A 25,889-nucleotide genomic window follows, 5' to 3' on the forward strand; every position below is an offset into this window, starting at 1 on the left:
AAAGTATGCCTTTGACATCAATACAGAGAAAACAGATGGATAAAGTAATTATAAGAAGAGCAGCATGACACTATGAACCAGCTTGTCACAGTTTTACTAACAGACTAGATAACACAGGCAGAAAAGTGGGTTGACAATTAGCAAAGTTGTCATGTTGTGTCAAAGTGCTCCCACCCTTCAAAAAAAACAACCCCAAAACCTCTCCCCAGGAAGATACAAACAGACTGCGAAGGAAGGAGCAGTGAAAAAATTAGAATAAGCATGCAGTGCATTCAAAGATTAGAAAAATCTTTAGAAAAATCCCTGAAGGAAAATACTGACTGTACACCCCAGAAATCAAAGAAAATATACGTCGAAGAGAAATGTGAATCAATACTCAGATCATTCTCACATATTTGTCTGATAACTTACCTGATTTTTGTATAGGATAATTTCATGAATTTGACAGAGACAAAACACCTAGCTATGAGTTATGGGCTAAGATAGAGTTTCTCTGAGCTTTGAATTCTGTTAAAGGAGGAACTAATCTCTCAAAGGAAGTCAGTTCAAACAGTTTATAGAGTTCAAATTGCACTGACAGAAAGACAGGCAAGTTAACACACCTGGCTCCTCACACACAGCTACAGTGTTTTTATAACACAGGAAGACGCTCAGCCCAGCTGATTCTTCTCCTCTCTCCTATTTTAGCCTTCTTCCCTTTGTACAGCTTGCAAAGTTATAAAAGGCTGATTAAATTGTCCAACCTTCACAAAAATGGGCCATGTTCAACTACTAGAAAGCTGATCATCCCAATAGGTGTGTGCATGGGGGACTGGAAAACTCTACTGGGAAACATGGTTATTGGTGACTGTGTATATACAGAGTCAAAACATAGACAAGATGATCTTCACACTAAAATCCCAAAGACTAAGTTCTTCTCTTCAGGATATCTCCTGCTCTCAAGTTGCACACTTTCAAAGGTTGCAGCCTTTGTCCAAGTCCAGGGGATCTATGAAGGGGATAGGAAAACAGGAGAAAGACTGAAAGAGGCCATCCACATGCAGGAGCAAGGAGGACTCATGAAGCCTGGGAGAAGCCTACCTCGAGTCAGCACAGTCTTCCAGATTAAATGGAGGTGTGGAGTGCACTCTAGTAGCAGTTGGAGCAGAATTATTAGCAGACTAGAGCAGCAAATAGAAGGAAGATAGTGAAAGAAAGGGGCTGGTCCAAAAAGAAGTATATTTCTTCTTCTAATAGATGGGTTAATCTTTTTAAAACAAACTTGTGAAATCAGGGCCCACAACAATTTGGCTTTTAGAAAAACATTATTATTAGAGCAGAATAATCATTACATTCAAAAGAATGGACATTTGTACAAAAGTAGAGTCATACGGTCAGCAGTGGACCAAAACTAGTAAAAATACCTCTTCAAAGTACTGTCAGAGTGACATTTTATGATGACAAAACCCGTAGCTAAAAGATATGATACAAAACAAGTGTTTAGTCCACCAAGGAGAAGAGAAACTAGATCAAGGGTAATAACAATTCTGAGAAACTCATACGCAGAGTAATGCAAGTACAGAATTGTTAAACCCCGTGCTACATTAGCTGACCTTCATCTTCACCATTATACAAACAAACTCCTTTAGTTACTGGTTTTTGGTATTTCTCTCAGGATCTGGCACATTGGTAAGCAATTTCAGGAAGTGCATTTTACAGGTGCATACAGCAGTTCCTCTCCAGGTAGTTTTAACATTAAAATGCAGGCTTGTTCATGTACTCTTCCACTGTCTGGAGGAAAAGAAAATTAAAAAAAAAAAGGAAAGAAAGATACAATTAATACATTATGGAGTGGTACAGTAATATTCAAATAAACCCTCTTGTCCTCTTCGAAGACAGTTGAATTTGGCATGGAATTAGATCAGATTAATTGAAGTGTAGAAATAACTCTGCTTTAAAAACCTTTAACAGCCTTTTAGAATCCCATCTTCAAATCGTGACATACCATGGTTGTGGCTAAACTCATCGTGTCTAGCTGCCCTTTGTACATAGCTGGCCTAGTTTCATCTGCAAATGCCACACCACTCAAAAACTGTTCAACTCGCATAGTGTGCCCCTAGCCAGTCCTACCAGTGTGCCGTTTCCTTCAGCGTGAGGATAGATCCTTCGCTACCTAGGAAAAAAATGAACTAAATCCACCACATTCAACTGGTTTTGCCATTCCTGGCTCAGCAGTACAAGTTACAGAAGAGAATTCCTGCAGGGTTCTGAATAAAGGTTACATGTCTGTGCCCTGCAGAAAAACTACACAGGTGTTCATGGATGAAAGTGGAGTTTGCCAGCACAGACTCTCTCCAATTTTAAATGTTAATAGTAGGTCACCCATTTCCAATGTATTTGTGAAACAACAGATTTTTCTGTATTTATATATACACATGTATACATAAAATATAATCTTAGACTATGTTCTTACATTATATAAATATCGTAGATATGTCTTAAACTGTTTCTTAATATAATATCTGAGAAACTCTAGCACTTAAAACTGCAGGAGAGCAATAGCAGTATATAAAGAGCCTCCAGATGATTCCACAAGATGCAAGAGGATTGAATTGAAAGCTGATGTAACTGCTACCTTAACTGCACTGTTGTACCTATCAAAACTGAACTTAAGACACATTTGGATATTTAAGTACCAGAAGTGCTTAGCTGTATTTTAAACTCCTGTCAAACAAGGAAGATGTAGGAAGATGTGGTGTTTGCCTTTTGTCTTCCTCTGCCTTACCTCCTGCAACATGTCAGAGTCTTCTATGGCTTTCACTGCAGACCTCTTTGAAGTTTCTTGTACTTCTCCACCAATTATAAACTCATCAAGAATAAAATAAGCTTTTTCAAAATTAAAGATAATATCCAGCTCACACACCTGCCAGAACAAAAGGACACCCAACATTTAAATGACTTTTACAGCATTATAAGGACTACTGGGCCAAAAGTTAAGATGATCAAACGTAGCATTTGTAATATGGGTTACATACGTTCACGCAGTTTCACAGAGCAAGACAAATTCCCTGTCCTAGTGACCTTACAATCACCAACTGCTTTTTTGTTTTGAGGAGGTACAAATGTGAGTCATGGCACAGTGATTTAAATAACAGATGAATTAAGGTAGTGGGGACAATTTCAAAAATATTCATAGAAAAAGTGGGTCTCAGTCTTTAAAGACTTACCAACAGACTTATTTGGGCCTTCTTCAGGTATTTTCTTTAAAAAAAACCCCACTTTATCTTTTTCCTATGTCCTTAATTCTTACACAATATTATGAAACAAAGAAAACCAGTATATCTGAAGGTGTTCAAGATGGAAAATTACAGAACTGTCATCCAGGGGGGTTTAAGCAATTTTCCTCAAGCTTTCCCCTTGAAATCTGAGAAAGATATGCAAAGTGTCAAGATTATTTTTGGAGGTAAAAAGGATGGACAAAAAAAATCTTACGGTAGTTTCAGTACTATTTTATAAAATATTCTAATAATGAATTTCACTCTGGCTTGAGAGAGTCTGTGGGGCAAGTAGTGCAGATGGAAATGTGAAGCAAGCCAGCTACAGAGAACTGTTTGTTTATCAGACAGCCAGGAACACAATTCATGAGAGAAAGTAAAAAACCTACGTTTCCAAAGTATCTGTCCAGAAGCTCTACGTATCGATGAACGACCTCTAGTGTCAGGAGCTCATTATCCTGGTCTTCTATTGCACAACAGAAATACAAACTAGCGTACCTAGGGAAACAAAGGCAAAAAAATGAGCGTGAACAGTGCTCTGCTTATATCTTAGAAGTTATGCAAATGACAGTTAATGTCTATCTTGTCCTTAAAAATAATCATTTTCTTTCATTCTCATAGTGTGCCAGAGAACACTTAAAAAGATCAGATAATTTAAACAAATTATTAATTTAATTAGAAAAACAAACTCCACCCTTGGCAAAGTGGGATACCTCCAACAGTGGTCTTAATCAAACAGACAGTAAATCAATAGTACTTTAAAGGTCTTGCCTGCTGCAATAGCACTAGAGTAAGCAGGGTTAATTAAACTGTAGAATGAGTTACTGCTCTTTATTAAAAAATAAATGCAACAATAAAGGTGGAAGGAGTTACATCTCAGCAAGCCTGCTGGCTATCAAATGACTGACCGTGTTTTACACAGAGCCAGAAAGCATGAAACTGCTTAGACCAAACAATCTTCCTAATTTACTTGCACCAAAACTTTATGTTTAAATCACCCCAAGATGGGAGTAACGATCTACTTCGACTTTATAAGAAATAACAAGCAGTTAATGCTAAGCACCCTGTAGCTGGGGACCAGTGATTTGTTTGGAAAAGGAAATGAGAATTAACACTTTCTGGAGCAATGAATATTTCAAAGACAAAATTTGACAAGAAGTTGAAAGTGCCTCAGAACAGTTCCTGCAACCTCCTGAAGAGCCTGATAAAGCCCAGCACACGTCTCAGCAGGCTACCTTGGGGAATTAGAAGGAGCGGCGAAGCCTAAAGCCTTCTAACAGATTTTCAGCCACTGATACTTACTAGGTTACTCCCATTTTTCTCATTTGACAGATTGTACAAGTATTTTTCATGCCACAATTTACCCTGCCGATTTATCCAGGGACGCTGCTGTTAGACACTGTTAGATTGCCAATGGCAGGCTCCTACTAGCTTAGTCTAGCATTTAGGGTTTTGTTTGGTGTTTTTCTTAAAGCGAGCCTTTATTTTTCCTCTTCTAGCACATGTTATTTATATGAATAATAATTATATATTCTCATAAAATTACTCACACCTTTTGTAAACAAGCTTGAGGTCTTTCCAGTCAACAAAACTACATGTTTTTTGATTGCGAGACAAAATAATCTGAACAATTTCTCGAATTATCTTTTTCTTCTCTTTATCAGGTAGCGTCGTATACCATTTCTGAAGCCTCAATTTCCCCTGCCGACTGAACAGCAGTATAAAGTGTATCTAGAGTAAACAAAGGAACACGGTTAATGCCGGGGCCACGGCCAGAGAAAAGCATTCCTCTGTCTGACACCGGAAATCTGTGAGATCTCAGCAGAGGCATCTCTAGCCCTGGCATGACGTTTGGACGTGGCGTCAGTGAGGTCTGGGCAGGCTGAGCGTGGGGGCAGAGATCCCTCCCCTCTCCTGCTTCTTCCACCGGCAGCTCTCCCCCCCCCCCCCCCCGTGGGACCTCTTCCCACAGCATCCCCTTTGCATCCTCTCCCACACGCCTCCCTTACCTCGTGCAGCTTTGCTTCCTACTCTGCCACTTCCCTGGGGAACGGGAAGAGCATCAGCGCTGCGCAGTGGTGAGAAGAGGGCTCCAGCCCCTCCTCCAGCAAGATTAGACACCTTAGTGAAGGGAATAGAGACTTACATACAACGGGGCTAGGGAGATCGACAATGCAGAGCATGGCACAGGACTAGAAATATATCACTAACAATTCTGGTATTGTGCTATTTCGGGTCACAAAGCAGCATGTTCCTAGAAGAGGCTATAAAGAGCAGAAGAAACCAACTACTTTGGAAAAGGAGCTTGACTAGTTTTACTAAAGCAATCACCAGATTATGAAATACAGATGACTGCGATGACAAAGGACAGACCTCACTCAGTGACTGAGGATATTCCGTTAAATAAAGCACGATATGTACACTGTTCTAAAATTTCAATTTTAAAGCCAATCATAATTTTACGTGGTTTGACCCATGATTTTTTTTTTTTCATTCTTAGCATTAACAGTATTATTGAAGTACAGAAATGCTAGCTCTAAAATGCCAGTGGCCCTTTGGGAGAAAAGTATCCATTCACATTTACACAAATACCTTTATTAGCAGATTAAAATAACTGACCATACTAAGTCTTTAAGCAGTACAGTAAGTCATCTACCCACAGCACGGAAATGGCTTTAAGAATGCAGGAAATCTATTTGAGGATGACATCCATCTCAACAGGACGTCCTCTGCTAAATGGAAAAAACCTAGCGGGGATAGAGATGCTTCCAACGGCTGAAGACAATGCGAACGTCCGAGTTCCTGACAGACAACCCCATCGCTTTTCCCACCAGTACCAATGCTTGGAGGCCAGGGACTTGCAGGAAGGATGTCTAACTGTAGTCACAGCCATGTGCATGATGACAGGCATGCTCCTACCTGCCTGTGCAAAGAGACAAGGACCCTCATTTTCCTCAGTTGCTCCCAAGCCTTGCAAACTCCCTTGCCACATCCCCATTCCCATTAGCCTAATCTTACCCCTCCCTACAGCTTCTCAGTCCACACTTGCCCATCACTTTATCTCCCCAGTGAAGATTAAAGTTAATGTTCACAATTACTATCCAGGCTGCAATGCAGACTTCTGTAAAGACAAAATCCTACACTCTGGTGAAGTCCAAGCAGAGAAGTGCACCAGAGAAGCTTCTATGTAAAAGAAAAGAAAAAAAAGCTACTGGATGTTAAACAAAGCATTCATTCATAATTCAGACCCATTTTCTAGCTATTAAGTCACACAGTTGTTGAGTAACCCAGAGATAAGAGTTCTGAACATATTGAGAAAGACTTCAAATGGGGGATGGTTTTAGGGAAAGGTAGACTGTTTTATTCATATCTGCCTGTGGCAGGCTCTACTGCTGGAAACATGGCTCTTGCCATCATTAGTCTGATGTGCTTGATAAAATTACAAGGATTTTGTAGGTGCCTTGTGTTGAGTCCTGTAATACTCTCCAGATGAGCTTGCTAAATAAAAACAATTATGCTGCTGGCAGTACACATGGCCTGAAGATCAAAGCACCATGCTCTTGCCTTTCTCTGTTCATATTACCGACTGGGTTTTGACACGGTAATATTCCAGCTGTCAAGGTTATCCCTCTTCCCAGTAGATGAAGGGACAGTACTTACTGTCCATACACTTCTCCACTGAGAGGAGCTGGATGAATGAAAGACTCTTTTACTTGCTGCACAGCACATTAACTCCAAAGCCTTTGTAACAATGAATGCATTTCGAAAAGCAGAGGTAGGTTCTGCAGATAAGAGCAGCAGGTGTCCATTTTAAAGCAATCAGGCACAGGTAGCAGCTATTTGATAAACAAATTTCTAAAAATATGGTGAATCAGATAGGAGATGATGATCAGATTCAATTGAAAAGGCAGGGAATTAAGGCAATGAATCCCTACCAAAACCTGACAGCATGTTCAGCATGACAAGATTGTGCTGTCTGAGACATCCTCAGGAAGAAATATATTTGCCTGCAGTGCTTCAATAGGGGCAGATAACGAACAGGTATTTTGGTTTAAGTTCAGCTGTTGGACCCAAAGGACCTTAAATCTGTGTGTCTGCGAGTAATTCGTATATCTCCAGGACAGCAACCTTATGCCTCTAAAAGGTTAAATATCAACAAGCCAGGGAATTACTGTAAATATTATTACTATTTTCTGCTCATTAGTTTACTTCAGTATGTTATGCTTCACCCATGGGAAAGTGAGCTGCTCTCCATTTAAAATTGCTTTGAAAACTCCACTGTTTCTTATGTAAATGCAGTTGATGTTTCACCAGCACTTTCATGAGTAGAGGCAACATTCTTTGGAATCAGAAAATATCCATTAACACTCTCAAAGGCATCAAGATTTATACACAAGCTTCAAAAATCCTATCTTTTGGGTCTCCCATCCCACACTATTTCATATGCAGAATACAACTGCATACATCATAAGGCAATTTTACTATTATAGAAATATATACAGCTAGAAAATGGGTAAGAGCCTCTACTGTAGTCCATTTCCAATTTTACAGTCTGCAGCAAAACCACATATCCTCAAGCCTAGGTACATCTTACTGGCCAGCTGGGTACTCCTGTAACAAAACAACATACTAGAAAGTTGCAGATACTTAGAAGAGAAAATACTGTGGGTTTTTTTTCTCTTTTGACTCTTCTTCCTTTTTCTAAAGTCCATTCAATCTGGGGAACTCTCTAGGAAGTAAATGATATTACATTCTCAAGAGGTTAAATGGCTTAATTCCTGTAAGCATAAGCTTCCAATTGCTATAGACATTGTTTCATTCAGTTCAGCGTTGCTCTGCTCAGACACACTGACATGATACAACACATTCCTCACTCTCATAGCTCTGTTCATTACCGTTCACTGGAAAGATTTTGATGCATCAATAAACCTGGAAATGTTGAAGTACTGCACAAACACAAATCCAAAACTCATCTGCTCTTTGCTCCTTGACTGTGAAAGCATATTTGCTTTCCCATACTGCTAATGACAAGATGGATGTTGATTAAGGAATCTTTGGTTGGCTTTCAGCAGCCAAACTACAAAGAGAGGTAGATTATCCTGCAATATTTTTCTCATCTTTAAAAATTCTAATTCCAGAGGAAAAGAAAGGCAAAGGACTTGCTTCAAGCAAAATACCTTTGAAGCAGGGTGCTCGGTTTCCTTTCGTACCATCTAGGGCGTGCTGGCTGTGACTAATGATCACCAGACCCAGGGGCGACGCCAGAGGGAATTTTTATGTCCAAGCCTGAGTGGGTCAGGATGAGGAGTGCAGTTCCTAGGACAGCATCGCCTGCCTTCGCATGCGGAGTCTGTAGGAGACAAGCTTTGGTCTGGGAGCTGAGTGTAATTTTATTAACTTGCTTTACTGAATCAGACGCAACCACCTACAGCACTGTGCAAAATGATGTCCATAAACATCAGTAAGTAACCTAAATGACTGCATTTTGTATTTGTAGACCATTATTTTCTAGTTGGAAAAATAGGGGTTTTTTAAAAACCAAACATTTAAACCAGATTTCTAAATCTGAACTCTATCCCCTTCCCATGCATCTCTGAATCAATTGCAGCTGAAAGTTACATAGCAGCTTGGAAAGTTACAGGCCCTTCTGTTTTACTGAGATCTACTAAACTGTATCAGGATAACAATCAACACCCTGAGTTTCAGAGCTACAAAAAATGGTAGGCTTTGATATGAAATAATTTAAGAGTAAACAGACATCAAAAATGCAAAATACAGAGGGTTTACATGTTCATAAACAGCAAATGTAAGTGAAATATGTAAGACTAACACACATTGTGATTTTTTTCCACCTTCCTTGGGAGACCTTTCCCTCCTCTTGCTAATGGGCTGTCATGATCCGATAAGCAGCTCACCCAAGCTTGTCTCCTGGACCATTCCCAGCTGAGACTGGAGGTCCCCTTCGGTGCAGCCTTCCCCAGTATTTGGCCGTTTCACACTCCAGACTGATCAAACACTTTACAGCTGGCTCACTGGTTTCAAACTTGGATCATCTGTAGCTTTTACAGAGGTTTTAAAACTTAACCTAACCTGTACTGCAACATTTAGTACAACTGCCTGCAGGACAGACTACAAACATACAGAACAAACTACCTGTAGGGACATCAAATAAAGATGACCACCCAGGATGACAAAGCGGCTTTCCTGACTGCCAGGGTCATTTCTGTCCAATGACAGAAAGATGTAAAAGATGCCATGCTTCTTCCTGCAAGGTCAATGCCAGGGGTCAATGAGGCAAGGCTCTAATTCACCCCCCCCCCCCCCCCCGTGAGAAGAACCTGCACTAGAAATGCTTCTCCTCCTCCTGTAATTCAACCTGCATAACATTTGCCGACTGGTTTCAAACCTGTTCTGTGGCATCTGGCTCCTCCAGGTCACTCGGTGGGAGAGGAGGACAGGGAAACCAGGGGACTCCAACGAGCCTAAGGGGAGGGAAGGCAGAAGAGGAGACCGGAAGAGTGCGAAAAGCAAGCATCCTTCTCCTTCCCGGGTGCTCGGTTTGGGCAAGGATTTGCCGGGCTAGGCAGCACTGGGTTTAGACTCTGCTTCAGCTGCAACCTTTCAAATTCAGTTAAGAGCACTCCCAAATCAAAGTCACCTGTATAAACCAGAAAGAATCCTGAAATTCACAAGTCAACTAAAATGCCCAAATTAGGAAGTACTGTCCTAAACCAGACAGCTCGGCAGAACTCAGAAACTCTTATATTTTCCTTAAAAACTTTCTGTTTAAGCCTGCTGCTGCCAGTAGGGCAACAGGCAATATATGACATGCTAAGAACAAAAAACTCACAGACCACATAAAAAGGGAAATGGGATGGAAAAAGCGCCACACCTTTGGCTGCTGACATGACAACAGCTGCTGACAGAAACCTGGGGAAAACCAGACTGACTGGCTGTACCCGGTGAAGAGGAAGCAAATTTTTATCATAAAGTTCTCTTTTAACTTATTCTGACTCCCTTGAAGTCTACTTGATCTTCTGACACTATTTTAGTCTAGTTGAGTTCATATTCTGTTTATCTTTTACTGTTTTTCATTCTTTCCTCTGATATGAAAGAATTTCCCAACATAGACAGCTGTCCAGATTTTTTTTTTTAATTAGTTTTTACTTTTTACACTGTGAACACACAGATATTTTGGGATGCCAGATGTTTAAGGTGAGATAAGACATACTGAACAGACAAATATTGACCTAACAATCTAGCCACATCAGGAAGAGACAGAATAACAACATACTGAAGTAGAGGTATTTTGGTATTGTGCTGCTGCACGAAGTCCCCATCTGGCTACTGTCCTTTAATACAGACACTCTGGGGTTTTAGGGACTTTTAAAGCAATTTTGCAAAATCCAAAACAGGCCACTTTATTAAAAATATTCATTTCCTTACTTGTTTAGTCTGTTACTAAAATGTTTATTCACAGCAGCACAGAAGCTGACAGATATGTTTGTTAAATACTGTAGAATCTCAGCTTTAAAATTTAAACCATATATTTAGTCTCTATGTTGTAAGCAAATGAGAAAAAAGAAAATTATTTTTAAAAAAAAGCAACACAAAAATACTGAAGTAGCATATTACTGCCTAAATGGCACAGAATTCTTTATCACTTAATCTCCATTAGGAACATTTCTGAACAATTTCCCCTAAACAATACATCCAAAGTCCATGCAATAAAAGCTGTGCCAGATCATTACAGGCACATGTGACTATAGTTACACATTGATTTTATGCTTTTCATGATGCAGAAGTCACCCATATCTTATTACTGAAGATTTTAAATTGACCAGCATACTAGCAATTAAATGATATTTACACCATATAGTATTGATCCAGCCAACAACCTTCTTGATAGCCTCACTTGAGTTAAATAAAACTATAAGTTCTGAACCAAAAGCTTCTTGAAGGTCCTCACTTCTGATCCCTACCTAAGGAGCAGAAAGCAGCTCAGGGAAGCCACAAGTGCCCCCCAAGCTCCCTCGGGCTCTGCTCCTGCTTATCACTGCCTCTAGCAGGTCTAGTCCTCCTGACCTCGGCTCATTTCTCATAAACCGGCAGCATTCTTTCAACAGCATCCTCCCTACAGCACAGGCAGGCTTGTGCCTCCTCCTCCCAGGCTGCCGGGCGTCCCACCAACAGCAAAGTCAGGCTTCCGGCACCTCTCTGGAGAGGAGAGACAGCACAGCTTTCCAAGATTGCCTGCATCTACATCTTAGGAGCTACAACATCCATTTACAGAAAATAATTATTCTCAGTTTTCTTAAATCAGTGCTTTTTTATTCCTGCAAGTGGAATTAACTACAGTTTCTAGGCAAGAAGCAAGAACCTTATAAGCAAAAAGCCTGCCTTGAACTCTGCAGTGTGCAACAGGCCGGTGACCGCACTACAGCCGCGTGAACCAGAGACACGGCACTCACACCTTCAGTCTCGGCTCCAGGGACAGACAGTTGCAGGGATGCTAGCTGGCTGACCTTACAGAAAGCAGCACAATTTGAAGACATTCAGAACAATTATTAACTATGTAATCACATCCCTTCTGCCTCCTGGGCTGGGCTCTCAGAGGCGTTTCTATTTGTTTATACGTTTTTGGGAGGCGGTGGAAATCTTCATTAGGTTACTGTAAGGAGGGGAAAGGCTGAACAAGCTGCCAAGAGCTACCCCTAATCCACTATAGCCCCTGTGTACTTCACAGTCACAAGAAGCCATTTTCCCAGTCTGTTCCTTGAACGCCTGTGAAGAAACAGAGCTACAATCCAGCCCAATGGACTCTGGCAAAAGGTGCAGCCTCTTTTATTTTCATTTCCAGTTCATCTTATCAGGTATTTGCAAAGCCCAGCTACACAAAGTTACTGCAGTGCCCTTCCCTTGCCTCTGACCTTTCAAGGACCAAAGTTAAAAAGCTTTGCCCTGGGACAGGGCGGGCACACCAGAAGTGACAAGTTTCCCGGGCTCCTCAGCCAACTGACAGGTAGTGCTTCAGCCCGGGACGGCCGTGCCTGGTGGGGCAGGAACACTGCAGGTGAGGACAGCCTCACACCCTGTCCTCCTGCTCCCAACAAAGACACTCACAGAAAACCTGAGCTCTGGGAGGACCAAAGATACACGTGAGTTAGGATCACATTTGTGTGTGACTTTGAAAGAGCGCGGGAGTCATTTTTTTGAAACACTGAAGCCTTTAATTTAGGCATTTTCAATACATAAATTCTCAATTTTCCTTTTTAAAATGGTGCTTTTTCATTAAGGCAAAAAACCAACATGGACTTAATAACCTAAACATGAAAGAAGCAACCACTGTTTGCGGAAGGAAGGGCTGGAGCACAGGAACTCACAAAACATTTTATGTTTGCCCAAAATTTAGCCTCCAGAATGAAAATGGAGCAACAGGAATTTACTGACTGGTGAAGAGGGATGTTAACACCCTTTCTTCTCAGGTCTGAACAGAGGACAGCGGATGGACATCCTACACAAATTCAGCAAGTTAGAGAAGGAAAGAGAGACTGGTGCATAAAGTACCTGGGGTCAAGTCTGTGATACTGAGAAACGTAAATCCAGGGCACATGAGGCCAGAAAGACGTGTCTGGCCAGAAAGGCACGTCACACTTGTCTTCAAACACACAAATGTAAATTTTATTTTCCCATCCTACCCCTGTGATTCTGCATGCTACATTCCTGCTCACAAATGAAACATCATTTGCATGACTGGATCTTGCACCTCTCTAAACTGCAACATCTACAAAAATGCAAAGGCCCGGGGTAGCCACTGGAGAAAACATACACCCAAAGCAGCCACGTAAATGCAGATGACAGCGTGTAGGAATAGGACAGTAGGGAAATGAATGGGCAGGGATGGTAATTAGTAGCTGTGCATATGTGATACAGAAAGAATTCTTTTTCCAGGAGCAGTACAGTTTTAATTTAGGCATCACTACAACTGGCTCACATAAATGCCTGAGGTATACGCTGAAACACAAATCTTGCAAGTACTTTGGGGGGGGAGCAGCTCTACCTGTTCTCCCTGACCCACCAGTTTCCTCAGTACTTTCATCGTTTTGTCCCTTTGCTGCTCTTGCACATAACTGATACCTTCCAGAAGGCAGAAGGTCTATGGGATGGTTTATAAAGCATGGGATTTTGAAGTTATTAAAGATACAGAAAAGCAGCAAACATTTCACATGGTCCACATGCTTGGCAGTATTTTCTTGCCCCCTCATAAGCCCCAGCTGGCAATTACCCCCTAGCCCTCTCCCTGCATTTGCCTACCCCAGATGCCATGGCTTTTTCCAAAGTCCTCCAGGTGCTCCACATCCTAGTAATTCCTGGCTGTGAGACATGCCTACAATTCCTTATGTGTGAGTGAAAATATATTAAAAAAAAAATATTACTTAAGAATCAGCAGATGATCTATCGTAACATTTCTTTTGCTTTCCGGAAATGAGCTTATTACCCAGATACAGTAAAGTGTGCATCGCAATTACTGCACAGCCAGCCGGTCCAGAGCAGTCTCTAGTATAGCAGCGACACTCTGTAATGATTGCGAGTATTCCGAGAGTGAACATCCAAAACTGGAAGAGGATCACATCAACAGTCAGAGATTACAGACTTCCTGAGAAGAACCCTAAAAAACATTTTTTCTATCAAATCCCACAAAATGGTATTCAAAAGTCCAACTGAATGTAACTGGATACCAGATTATGGATCACCCCTGAACAGTACTCCGATCTAAGCAGCTTCCAGAAGGACAGAGTATAAGTAACAAGGCATGTGTAAAATCATTCTGGTAGTCCTGCCTCCAAGAATCATCAGGTTAAGGATTTAGGGCCAGAAACTGGATCCAGACAAACCACCTGCGGACCCACCTTCTATGAACTGCCTAACTACTAGAACACCCACAGCACCCTTGGCAGTGGATAAAACACATTCATCTACGCTGCATGAAAAAAGCATCCCCTTTTATTTTCTTTACATTTACTGCCTAAAAACTTCACAGGATGTACCCTGACTCTTCCTGCAGCAATCATTCTTTATATCATTCATGCATTTCTATCACTTTCCCTGTAGTCATCTCTTTCCAAGCTGAAAAGTCTATCTACTCAGTATCTTCTAAAAAGGATGCCATTCCATTATCATTATCTACTCCCACACTAATAGTTCACTACAAGATAAATAAACAAAGAAATACCACATGGAAGACTTTTTTTCTCATGTGGACTGCTGCCTCAAACAAGAATAATTTATTTGTAATTTTCTCTCCTTCCCTCATCTACTCTAATCTGCTGCCCTTCTTGTCTTTCAGAGGTAAATGCCTAGAGGGAAAGTTCATTGCCTTTGCTAGGCCAACACACAGCTGTATCACAGAGTGGAAAAAAGCAGTTGTTCTTCAAACTGTAGATAGTAAATTCTGTGCAGCATTGAAATCATCATTTTAAGATCTATGTCTATTTTAACAATAAGGCCATTGAGCCTGTTGGTGAGGTCAATATTGAGAATAGCTGAGAGTTCATTTCCAAACACCAGGCAGGTGTCAGCAGCTGCAGTCACTTCAACTAATACTTCCACCCAAGCTTCTGGATCAGAAACTAGGATCAAATGTCTTCCTAAGTGCAAACATTGCTTGCCAACTCCTTTTCTATTCAGGCCAAGTACATTTTTAGAGCTCTTGTGCTCAATGGGATTCTTTTGATCTTTCTCCAGGGTTTCAGATCATGTCCAGAAGTACTAATTTTTCTCACTGTACTGATGAGCAGCACAGGTAGGAGGGGAGCAGGCCCTTTACTATGCAGCCACCAATTCTGCACTCAAGGCTAAGCAAGCAGGGTCACTGTCAGGAAAGCAGTACCAGTAACACTGTGGTGGCAGTAGGATCAAGGTGTTGAAACACTTACAGGCATGAACGACTACAGCGACACGTGTCCTTGAGGAAACTAACCATTTTCTCTCTGCTCTCTTCTCGCTCTTCAGCTTTGTTGAGACAGCAGTCCTTCAGGACACATTTCTCTGCTGCACCCATGTCTGTCATGGAGCAGAATTTATTCTCTTTTTATAAAAGTCTTTCCCTAACATGTCACAATGTAGCAGCCGGGCAGAAAACCTGTCTTTTTCAGCAGTATGTGAAGTTAGCTTGCTAAACAGACTCTTTCCTAAAACTTCCCTGGAAATCTGCAACAGAGCAAACAATTGAAACAACCCTCTTGCTAAGACATGTACCATTTGGACAAGTACCTTCCATTCAGATCTCAAAACACAGAATAAATGTGGCACGTACAACTACGTCACTCCAAACCAGAGGAGCCAATCTACGGAGAGTTTCGATGACCGGTTGAAAGTTTTTCACTTGTGAGCCTCAATAAGGCTTATTCTTGGTTTGTAACCCAGTAACCCTTATTTCTTGACATGTAACCCAGCGTAACAGCCCTTTCATAGAGACTTGATGACAGAGGAATTGTAAGCAAGAAAGTACCCTGACAAAAGCACCCTTTCATCAGCACTGTTCTACAACCAGAGGATGGGGTAAGGCTGACAGCACTAGTTAATATAACAATGCCAGCAAGCATTTGTACTATGACCTCAGAAAAGGAAAAAAAATTATTAATTGTAAGAACGCACACTCACCTTATAAAATTATAACCATCAATACAGCAGACAGTCTCCAAATTGTCAATAAGCAGCACTACTGTAAGCAGCGCTCCCCTGGGACCACTGTGAGTGCTTTGAAAACTGGCATTTGTGAAGCGCGTGCATCAGGGAGAGTTCTGAGACCAGCTTCCCTGAAATCAGCTCCCATATTTACTGACCTTCAAGGGCAAAATAGGAACTCCAGTTGTTTACACAAGCTTTACCCGAGGGAAGTGGCTATGTAGGGCTGTCTCAGGGTGTAACCAGAGAGGTTATATTTATATGAGGACTTAAGGTGTGGAGACTGCATCGCCATCTGTAAGTTCATTACCATGTGTATTCTGTTTGCAAATGTAATCACAGGTACACCTTTCTAAATACAGTAAACTAACACATATTTAGCATTCTGGCTAAACCACTGAAAAGAAACAACATAGCTCTGTCTTTGAGGATAGAGACAAACAACAAAACTTGGCCTCTGATGAAGGAGCTGAGACACTTCTGTTCAGCTGCACTGCCAGTAACTGATATTGCAGATGCACACAACAGGCAAACTGTGCAAGACAGCAGCTCACGGCATGCTCACAGAACCTGCCCCAAGTCTGAATTATCAAGCAGCGAGATGGTTTCTCAATTAAGAGGCATCACCGACCTTCCTACTGCTTGAGAGCCCACAGTCCTCCTTGGGGAAAATCTAGCCATTATTCTGAGGATGTTGGTCATCACGCTTAACAAAAAGGAATAACCACGGCAACCTTTTCTGATCCCAGCAAACCACCACCAAGCACAGCAATGGAGAGTCAAAGGGCCTGCCTCCCTCCTTCCCTCCCATGATCCTGCCTGTCTGTCCTTTCGCCTGAAGGGCTGCTGCCCCCTTCCAAGCTAAAACCAGCCACGGCTGCCACCTCTACCCACGTCGCACACATAGACTGGTTGCCAATACACAACGTACAAGGAACAGAACCAGACCCATACGCTCTCGCAGAGACATTACCTGATGGAAAGGCAGAGCTGCAAACGACTAAGTCCCTACACCCCCCATGAGCCCAGGGAGAAGCACCCGAGCTGGAGGCAGGGCTGCTGCCCAAGCTCTCCGCTTACCCGGCACCAGGGAATGCAGGCGGGGAAAAGCTCTTCCCACAGCTCCTGTCACACAAAATCCCACTGCCCAAAACCACTCTGCTTTGACACCAGAGCCAGCCAAGAGACACAGATCCACATGAAACCACACTGGATCCTTCTCCAGGCACTGGAGCCAACTTGAACTTCAGGTCCTCAAGTTACAGGAAGACTTTATAAACCTCTCTCCATAACAGCGCTGTTTTCCTGTTTGGCTACAAAAGGCTGTCACTGTGACCCGAGCTCACCCCAAGGGTCAAAAGACAGAAAGGAAAAGAATGTTACTTTCATTTCCTCAAAACAGGTGCAAGCCTTGTTCAAACCCACTTGGAAACAGCATTTCTACTCGGCTGAGCCGGCACAGCCCTAGCAGGCAGACTGGCATGCATCTTCTAAAGAACACGTTTTACCTCTCTTTAAAAGCAACTTGGATTATTCCAGCAGATTGATTTAAAATAAAGCCCCACGTTTCTTTTTTCCAAACACGAACGAGCCGCTGGCGCACCGTTTCGGGATCTGCCCTCTCCCCAGGCACGCCAGGACAGGGGTATGCAGATGGCAGAGCGGTTCCAGGTCTGAGCCCACCTCCACGGGGACTTTGTTTTTTCAGGCAGCGCACAAACATTTCTGTTTGCTTTAGGCTCTCGGGAAACCAAGGTCCGGGCCGGCCCCGGCGGGGGAGCCAAGCCCCGGGTCTCGGCCCCGGGCGGAGGAACCCGGCCCCCGCGGGTCTAAGGGGACCCGGGGCAGCTCAGCTCCGCCCTGCCTCCAGCCAGCCCCGGCAAAGGAAAGCCCAGAGAACGCGCCCGTCGAGGGGGACTCCGCCGCCGGCCCGGCCGCGGCACCGGGTGGGCGAAGGCGGCGGCTGCGGCGGGGCAGAGGGCGGCTTCTCCCGCCCGGCCCCGGCGAAGTCCGGTAGCCCCGGCCCACTTACCATGGTGCGGCGGCGGCAGGCTGGGAGCCGGCCCGGCCCGGCTGGCTGCCGGCCGCCTCCCTCCTGCCCTGCCTCCCTCCCCGCCCCGCGCCAGGTGAGGCCCCGGCCGCATCGCGCCTTCCCACAATGCCCCGAACGGGAACTCCCCGGGCGCCTCCTCCCCGCCGGGGCTCCCGGTAGGGAACAGGGCCGCCGCGGGGCGGGTGGGCATCGGCGAGCGGCCCGAGGCACCGGCACGGAGTACGTGCGGCGGAGCGGGCTGCCCGCTCTTCTCCGGGACCCTGCGGCGTCGGGCTCGCCCCGGCCGGTGGTGTGAGAGACGGCCGAGGGCGGCTGTGTGCCACCGCTTCCCGGCCGCGCTCCTGGGAGAAGCAGAGCGTGAGCAAGAGGGCAGCTTTTGGACAGAGAGGGTACAGCTGTGCGCCCGGCGCCCCCCGCGGCACGGCTCCCCGCAGGCCACTCGCTCCTGGGAAGCGAGGCAGCTCGGCAGGCGGGGGCTGCGGGGACCCTGTCCGCACACGGGGCGACCCCGGCTGTCGGCCCGTACCCGCGTTAGCCGCTCAAAGGGCGCCTCTCTCGCCACAGCGAAACCTGAGTTTAATAAAAGTGCGCTTCAGGTCCTGCCCTGGCTCCAACTTCTGCTCTTCCGAGCACTTGTGCCCTGAAGACACTCTGGTAGAGCTACAGGCTGATTGCTCAGCAGCCCATCTCCATCGGAATGAAACTCAGATAGTTTAAATACCTTAAATGGTTGGGCTTTGCTAACCTGTGCTTTTTGACAGAGCTGGATGAGCAAGCAAGGCATAAGCAGGTCTGCTGGTAGATCAGCAAATCCCTGTAACCTCTGGCAGGGATTTGCTGTTAAGCAACCGGTGCCAAAAGAATGCACAACATCCACAGACTCAGCACTCAAATTGAAAGCTCTAAATCCAGGCCTAAGGCTTCTCAACCTCTTACCAGGAGTGCGATCCAGATGCAAACTACCAAAAGAGCATAAAATAAGAGTTAGGATGTTTAAGTCCCATGTTTGTAGTCTAAAGGAGAGATGTTCCCCAGCACACAGCATGCATCTTGTCCCAGGTGTGGTGTGTCTGGATTCAGGATGTTGTTCCCATCTGCTCCAGGCAGAGCCATGCCCTGCTCTCAGCACAGTGCTAGATGCATCTGAGTCTTCAGCGAGAATGGGAAATCTAAAGGAGCTCATGGACTCCAGGGGACATGGTGGTGTCAATAGCTGACACCTGTGGAACCCCTCTTCAGCCTCTGGTTCAGCAAAGGGGAAGAGGTTCCTCAGGCAAAAGCAATTGTGCGTGCATTGCTGAGAGGGTAACTGGGCTGAAATCCAGTCCCAGTTGGAAATGCTTGTTTGCAAGAGCAGAGAGCATATGCAGGGGTGTGCTCCTTATACTCATTTAACAGTGTAGAGGTAATTTCCACATTTCTCTAAGCAAGCATGACCCTGCTCCTCTCTGCCCTCCGTTAGCTTCGATTTGGTCTATATAGACACGCTGGTCATACGGCCCTCCACTGCTGCTTGCTCTGCTCTGGTTTCTGTACATTCCAACCCCGCCCTGCCCAGCAGCACGACATGTGCTGTGATGCTGCCTGCTGCTGAGCGCTCTGGTTTCACTTCTGGAGTACACAACACAAGAAGTGCAAGTCCCAGCTGCCTACAGATCTCACTGATACTTCATCTGCTCGCTTGCCTCTGGCCCCTGTCACTTCCTGAGCACACATCGCAGGCCCACAAGGCAGCACTATCTACAGACCCCACGGACACGCTTGCCCTTTACCGCACTGCTGTGGTGCCACGCTGCCAGACAGCGCTGGCCTTCCTAGTTTTGCTGTGGTGGTACCGTCTTGCCTTCAGTGAGCCTGCCAAATACATGCTTACTGCTATCAGCATCTGTTAAAGTAGACCAAACCCTTTTGCTAGATTCTCTGAAAGACAGCTGGGATGAGTAAACAGCCCACACACAGTGCAACCGTACCCCTGCTGCCCTCCCCAGGAGGTAAACCACTGGCTTCCCCACAACCACAGTCGTGCCCCTGTCCCATGCAGCCCCCAGCTCTACTTGCTGGCCCTTGCAGGACAACAGAGAGCTGGCTCTGCACTTAAACCCCAAATGCTCCTCTCTGTTGCTGAACAGGGAGTGTCCACAGATACCACTGCAGCACTGGGAAAGCCATGTCTCTGTGTACACTCGGAACTGGATTTGCCTAACGTGCAAAAATGTGGCACCACCATGCAGTTGTACTACAGATGTGGGACATCAACACTTTCATCTCCAAAATGAATTCCAAATTAAGGGATGAACATTTCTCTCACTCCCCCACCCATCATCCCCCTCTCCCCCCCCCCCAAAAAAAAAAAAATTCAGCAGGCCTGAAACAACACTGTTCACCAGCCTGCATTTCACCTAGCTATGCAATTTACTCCAGTGCTGGACAATAATATTTTTTGCTTAACAACCCTTTCCCAATAATCTTACTTTTCTATGCAAAGGCATTACCTAATAGGCCCATGAACTCAAGAGAACTAGCCTGCTGCTTTTATGTTTTTGCAAGTACATCAGAAAAAAACCCAGCAGCAGCAAACACATCAGGCATACAATGCACATTAGCAGCAGTGGCCAATCTTGCATGTTAGCAGAAAGAAGAATTTTGCTGCCCTACAGAAACACGGCTGCAGATATAGGATCATGCCTAAATTAGACGCTTTCCAGCACAGAAAGCCAGGCTGTACTCAATGACTGGCTAACTAGAAGTGGTAAGGGCTTGGAATTCTCCCCTCCCCACCTCTCCCCACTAGCACTGTGTGCCTGCATAATGTTCTGATAAAGAAGATAGCTCAGACTTCTCAGGTGGGCACTACTGATGGTTATCAGTGTGATGCAGCAATGGGAGCAGGGGGAGGCAGCTGTGGCACACAGTTGTGCCAGGTGAACTGGCAGGGTGATCTCATACCAGAAAAATGCCATATCATGGAATTCTCTGGGTCCTTTCCTCAGGCCCAGTTAATCAATCTGAACACAAAAGCTTGCAAAGTAATGCAAATTTATTTCTTTAACTGAAAAAGGGCTGCAAAAGGCTTTCAGACCCTTCTCTTTTGGCTTTTGTCTCTGCCTGGAGGAAAATGCTCATGTTCCTTTCTTGAATGCCCTTTGAAAAGACTTTTAAGTGAGGCAAGCAGCTTTTTACTGCTACTGGATATTGCACCCTCTTTGCTTATATTCCACTCTTCTAGCAGCGTATCACATTCAGAAGTAGAAAATGTTCACACGGAGAGTTACAGTGGCTTCAGTGAGCCTTGTGTGCCTACAGCTGCTGGTAAGAGCTTCTCTAGCTCCTAGGTATAAGTTTTGGTGAACTTGGACATTATTTATTTGAAAAGAAGTCATTGCTAAAATGTCAGATGCCATGAACTGATGGAGTCCTAAACCTTCAATAAGCTTTATTTTAGGCCCTCCTAATCTCTACAGGCTTTATGGACTGCAGAAGCTAATCCATATAAGTAAAGCTATACATTCATAATGATTTACAATTGATTAGGAAGCCATATTCACGTACATTTCCAGGGAAACAAACAAATCCTGACAGCTCCAATTAAGAGACACAAACCACTGTCTAAAGAACAGCAGGGAGAGAACAAAATATAACATTCTCACTTCCTTCTAAAAAAACCTGCAAAAAATTTCCTTCTGAAAAAATCCCAGCTTTTAATTGCTGAACAAAGCCTTTTTACTGACATCGAGTACCACAACAAATAAAGCAGAACACTGGCCGTTTACACTGATTCTAGCCAGCACCCGAACTGAGCTGCTGTGAGGCACACAGAGCCACGCACTACTTCAGGTAGTAGCCCTGCACAAACCAAGGAGTTCAGGCTGATGCACACTCCACTTGGTGATTTTATAAGGAGACCTGCTGTGCAGGTTTTTTTCCACTTGATACTAGGTCCGTAGGGGAAAGAGAAAACTTTAAAAGCCCAATCTAAATTCAGCTGTAGGAGGTAGCTTTTAATTGCACTTTGGATCAATAGAGAAGCAATCTAACACTTGCTCTTGGTTACTAGGCAGGGGGTTGTGTTTTTCCAGACAATTTTCCACTGCTTTTCATATGTTCCATTTTCCTTATTTGCTCACACAATCTGGATTCTTCACAATTTAAATGCAGAACAAAGCATTCATATCACTAGAGAACATATCCAATTATATATCTGTGCCACAGATTTTAGTACCTTAGCAGCAGCAATAGCATGTTCGGCAAACAGTCCCAGCATTTAAGCAGTTTAAAGTACTAGAAAAGTGTTAAAAATAGCAGTCTCAAATCCTTATAGCCTGTACTGAAGTGATAGGTGTACACAAGTACTTAAAGGGTGTCAAGTAGCATTTTATTTCATTTCCCAGCTGTATAAAACTAAGAGCAGGCCAAAAGGTAGACAGACATTGATAAGGCTGCATCCAGAATTCTCCCTCTATCAAGAGAAACTGTGTTATTGTAGCCCTCTTGTGTTCAGCTGGATTAACAGCTATTAGATCCACAGTGTCCTTCCACATGACCCCTTAAAATCAAGGTTCTGCACGCTTCTACTACACTGCCAGTCAGCTCTTTGCCCTTTCCACCCTCCCTCAGTTTATTTCATGTTTTTCCTCTCCATCCTGGCTGTAAAATCTAAGCATAGTCAGACCATGCTCTGAGACAGCCGAGTGCTCAGTTGGTATATTCACATGGTAAAACAAAAGAACTTCTGTTTTGCAGTAGGAGGACTAAACCATCCCTCATTGCCTGTAAGCATGCTTATGTTCCCAGCATTTCTTCTCCATAAAAGGACTGCAATGAACACAACTTAAAGCCTTGTTTCCCTCTTTTAGAAAATGCCTATGAGATCAAGGTTTAAATTGAGTGTCCCACAGACACCACATTTAGACACATGCAACATTTCTTTACCCTTACAGATTTCACCCTAACATTCTCCAAAACCTCTACGTACTACTGACAGTCCTGTTGATCCCAGACCTTTCCTACCAATCACCAAGATTAAAATCTCTGGTGTCCACCACTTAGCTGGAATACCACACAATCAGGGTTGCAAGAGGTAGTGGCTTTTACAGTATTCTTTTCCAACCTGCAAAGGCTGTAGCAAAAGAAGAACAAGTTATGGCTGCATTGCTATAGGTGCTTAATGGAATAGGGTCTTGTACCTGAGGATGAGATAATGTGATGTTTCCTAAAAGACACTCACCTTCCACATCTGCTGCCTCTGTCATCCTTAATTTAGCCACTGCAAAACCAGCTCACTCTTACAGATCTGGAGGCTCACGCAAGCAGTTCAGCAGTGCTTCAAGAGCCGCTACCACCTGTCTCAAGGAGCTGAACTCCAACATGGACACACTGATGCGGAGGAAACCTGGAGAAGGAGCCATAAACTAAGAGAGAAAGAAGGAGAAATGAATGAGAACAGAGAAAAGACAAAGGACAGTAATAGAACAGAAAAATAGCTATGGCTTAGCAGCAGCAACATCAAGGAATATTAGCAAGCAGTGCCCACTGTTGATCAGCTACATGGGTGCACTTCAGTTCATGAAAACTGAAAAGAGTTTTGACAGATATATGCATCTAGATTTTGAGAGCAGCTGAAACCATAAGGAAACCAGGCTTCAGAAAGAAAAATCAGTATAGATAGTGAGGGTCGTAGGATCTTCTGTATTTAAAAGACAGCTATAGTAGCAAAGCTAGGAACAAATTAAATCCTATTCTGTGTCCTTCACTATAAGCAAGGTAAAGGGGAGAAAAACAAAAGCATGCACCTCTAAGATTTGTTATTGCAAGCCTGAAGAACAGGGCAATATAAAGTGTTTCAGAGGAAAAATGGAAAGACCACGTATAAAAATACAAATGGAAAATCTTACAGTCAACCTGTTATGTAAATTTATCTTTGTTTTGAGCTGGATAAATGGTAAGAGATACCTCAGCCTCTGCTGTCTCTCAGAAAGCATGATTCTTAGCACACCAGGGCCTTTGTAAACAAAATTGACAGGACTTACTTAGCAATTCAGTTATAACAGCTAGACGTAAGGCAACCCATGTTATCTTTGTGACAAAAAGCAATTTAGGAATGAATGTACCAAATATTCTGCAGACAAGCCAGTCAATCCCACCCAAATTAGTGTAACACATCTAGAGTAAGTCAAAGAATATGATTCAACTCCTCTGTGTGGGCACAAATTACAAAGCAAAACTGGTAAGAGACCCTGAGTACACAAGTGAGTTGGAGGGCAATTAGTTACAGCAACTCTGAGCTGACTGTACATTGCAGGGGGGCAAGACTCATGCTATAGAAGCGGAAAGCAAAGTTTGTAATGACCCCATATATTTCACTTTATTATTTGATAAAATATTTATGTTTAATTTTATGAAAAATAAATTGTATAGATTTTATTACTGATATGATTTTCATACTTTCTTCCATTGCCTAAGTGATAAACCCAATAACGCCATCTTTGAATCTGTTCAACTATTAGCTTTTACATATTAATAGAGTTTAGTAGACCACATATAGCTACCTAGAGACCATGCCCTTACTTCCTCCAAAGGGGCAAAAAGCTTTGCAGGATCATTTGGTAGCAGTCACTTAAGAGATAGTTGAGAATGCTTGCCTTACACCCATGAGAGAGCAGAAGCAGCCTTCAAAGGCCATGTTGCAACCCACTGAAAGATGGTTAGTTGATGTCAAACTTGGTTTTTAAATGTTAAGCTGGCAGAAATTCATCATTTTCTGTACAGTTTGATCATGGTATTTCATTGTTAGCCAGGTGATTCAGAACTGAGGACTTCATCTACAAAGGCAAAAAGCCTTAGAGAGCTTTCCTTCTGAAGTACGTAGCAGTAACTCTGATCAACATAAAAATCTGTCCCTTTCCTGAATCTAGCGTATTCTAAACCTCTCCAATGAGTAAACTCAACAACACACCAAAACTCTCATTGCTAAGACCTCCCACACAACTTATCTGAAACTTAAATGAAGTTTGCGACGTAAGGAATGTGAGAAGCGATCAACTATGCATTCTCATTTAGAAAACCAATACATGCATTTTAGTGCTTTTACTATAAGGACACCATTTGCAGTTCTCAAACATTTTCAAACTTAACTAATCTAGAGTTCATAAGCCTGATTTAAAACATTCTATAAGATGGTCTATGCAGATGTCTAAACAGGCTTTTCTGACTACAGACCAGTAACAGCTTGATCATTTCCAGTCAGTTTTTGTTGGAAGTAGAGAACAGGGTATTTTGCCTTGGGAAAAGTGAGAAGTTTAAGCTGATCAAATGAGATGTCTTGTTAAAAAAAAAAAAGTTACAGTATTATATACCGCATAAGCTACTCAGCTGCCCTTCAGAGGTGGAAAGAGTTTGTAAACCCCTTTCAGAGTCCTCCTATTGCTCCTGAATACCCTAGGGAGCAGTGAGCTACACCGCATGTTAACAGGCCAATGTTCTGGCATTCCAAGTGTTACAAAGCCAGCCAGTGCTGTATTTGAGCCTGTGAAGGCTGTGAGTAACCGTGACGAGTAAGGAAACCTCCCAGCTTGTCCCTATCCTTTCTCTGTGAGAAGGTATCACAAGACAAGCGTAACCACCTCCTGTGTTCTCTGTATATATCATACTGTAGACACTGCTCGTCCCATCCAGCATAAATTAGTATTTCTCTAATACCTCTGACAGGTCCAAGGGATCTCAGGGAAGGGGTCAATCCTCTGATACTCTACATTGTAAGAACAAACCTCTGCAGACCTCTGAAAGGCAACCAGATGAACCAGAAAGGTCTATACAAGCTGGCAAGCAGGACGTAGGATAGAGTGATACATCCCTAGTTGGGACCATGCAGCAGTTGTTTGTTTCTCAGCTTGCTGGTT

General features: G+C 43.5%; 1 protein-coding gene across 3 annotated transcripts; it reads right to left on the bottom strand.

Annotated features, from left to right (window-relative positions):
• Positions 1 to 1,285: 1,285 nt before the first annotated feature.
• On the bottom strand, positions 1,286 to 25,538 carry AP1S3 (adaptor related protein complex 1 subunit sigma 3). Of its 3 annotated transcripts, none has more exons than XM_075761006.1 (5): positions 23,219 to 25,538; positions 4,807 to 4,985; positions 3,644 to 3,752; positions 2,765 to 2,902; positions 1,286 to 1,770 (listed from the first exon to the last, which is right to left on the bottom strand). In XM_075761006.1, exons 1-5 carry the CDS (start codon positions 23,225 to 23,227, stop codon positions 1,735 to 1,737), a joined length of 471 nt encoding a protein of 156 aa, XP_075617121.1. In that variant the 5' UTR covers positions 23,228 to 25,538; the 3' UTR covers positions 1,286 to 1,734. The 3 variants fall into 3 exon arrangements, with proteins under 3 accessions (XP_075617121.1, XP_075617122.1, XP_075617123.1); XM_075761007.1 differs by lacking the exon at positions 23,219 to 25,538 and adding an exon at positions 17,974 to 18,415; XM_075761008.1 differs by lacking the exon at positions 23,219 to 25,538 and adding an exon at positions 6,915 to 11,184.
• Positions 25,539 to 25,889: the final 351 nt, after the last annotated feature.

The sequence above is a fragment of the Balearica regulorum genome, chromosome 9, assembly GCF_011004875.1.
Source record: "Balearica regulorum gibbericeps isolate bBalReg1 chromosome 9, bBalReg1.pri, whole genome shotgun sequence".
NCBI classification, from domain to species: Eukaryota; Metazoa; Chordata; class Aves; order Gruiformes; family Gruidae; genus Balearica; species Balearica regulorum.

What these genes read in the sequence shown, in the direction of transcription:
- AP1S3 (XM_075761008.1), bottom strand. Translation starts at nt 6,983, where the DNA reads ATGTGCTGTGCAGCAAGTAAAAGAGTCTTTCATTCATCCAGCTCCTCT. An exon ending in CTCAAGCTTGTTTACAAAAG is followed by an intron (nt 3,753 to 4,806) that starts GTGTGAGTAATT and finishes TTGTTTCCCTAG; the next exon opens with GTACGCTAGTTTGTATTTCT. An exon ending in ACTCTGACATGTTGCAGGAG is followed by an intron (nt 1,771 to 2,764) that starts GTAAGGCAGAGG and finishes CTTTTCCTCCAG; the next exon opens with ACAGTGGAAGAGTACATGAA.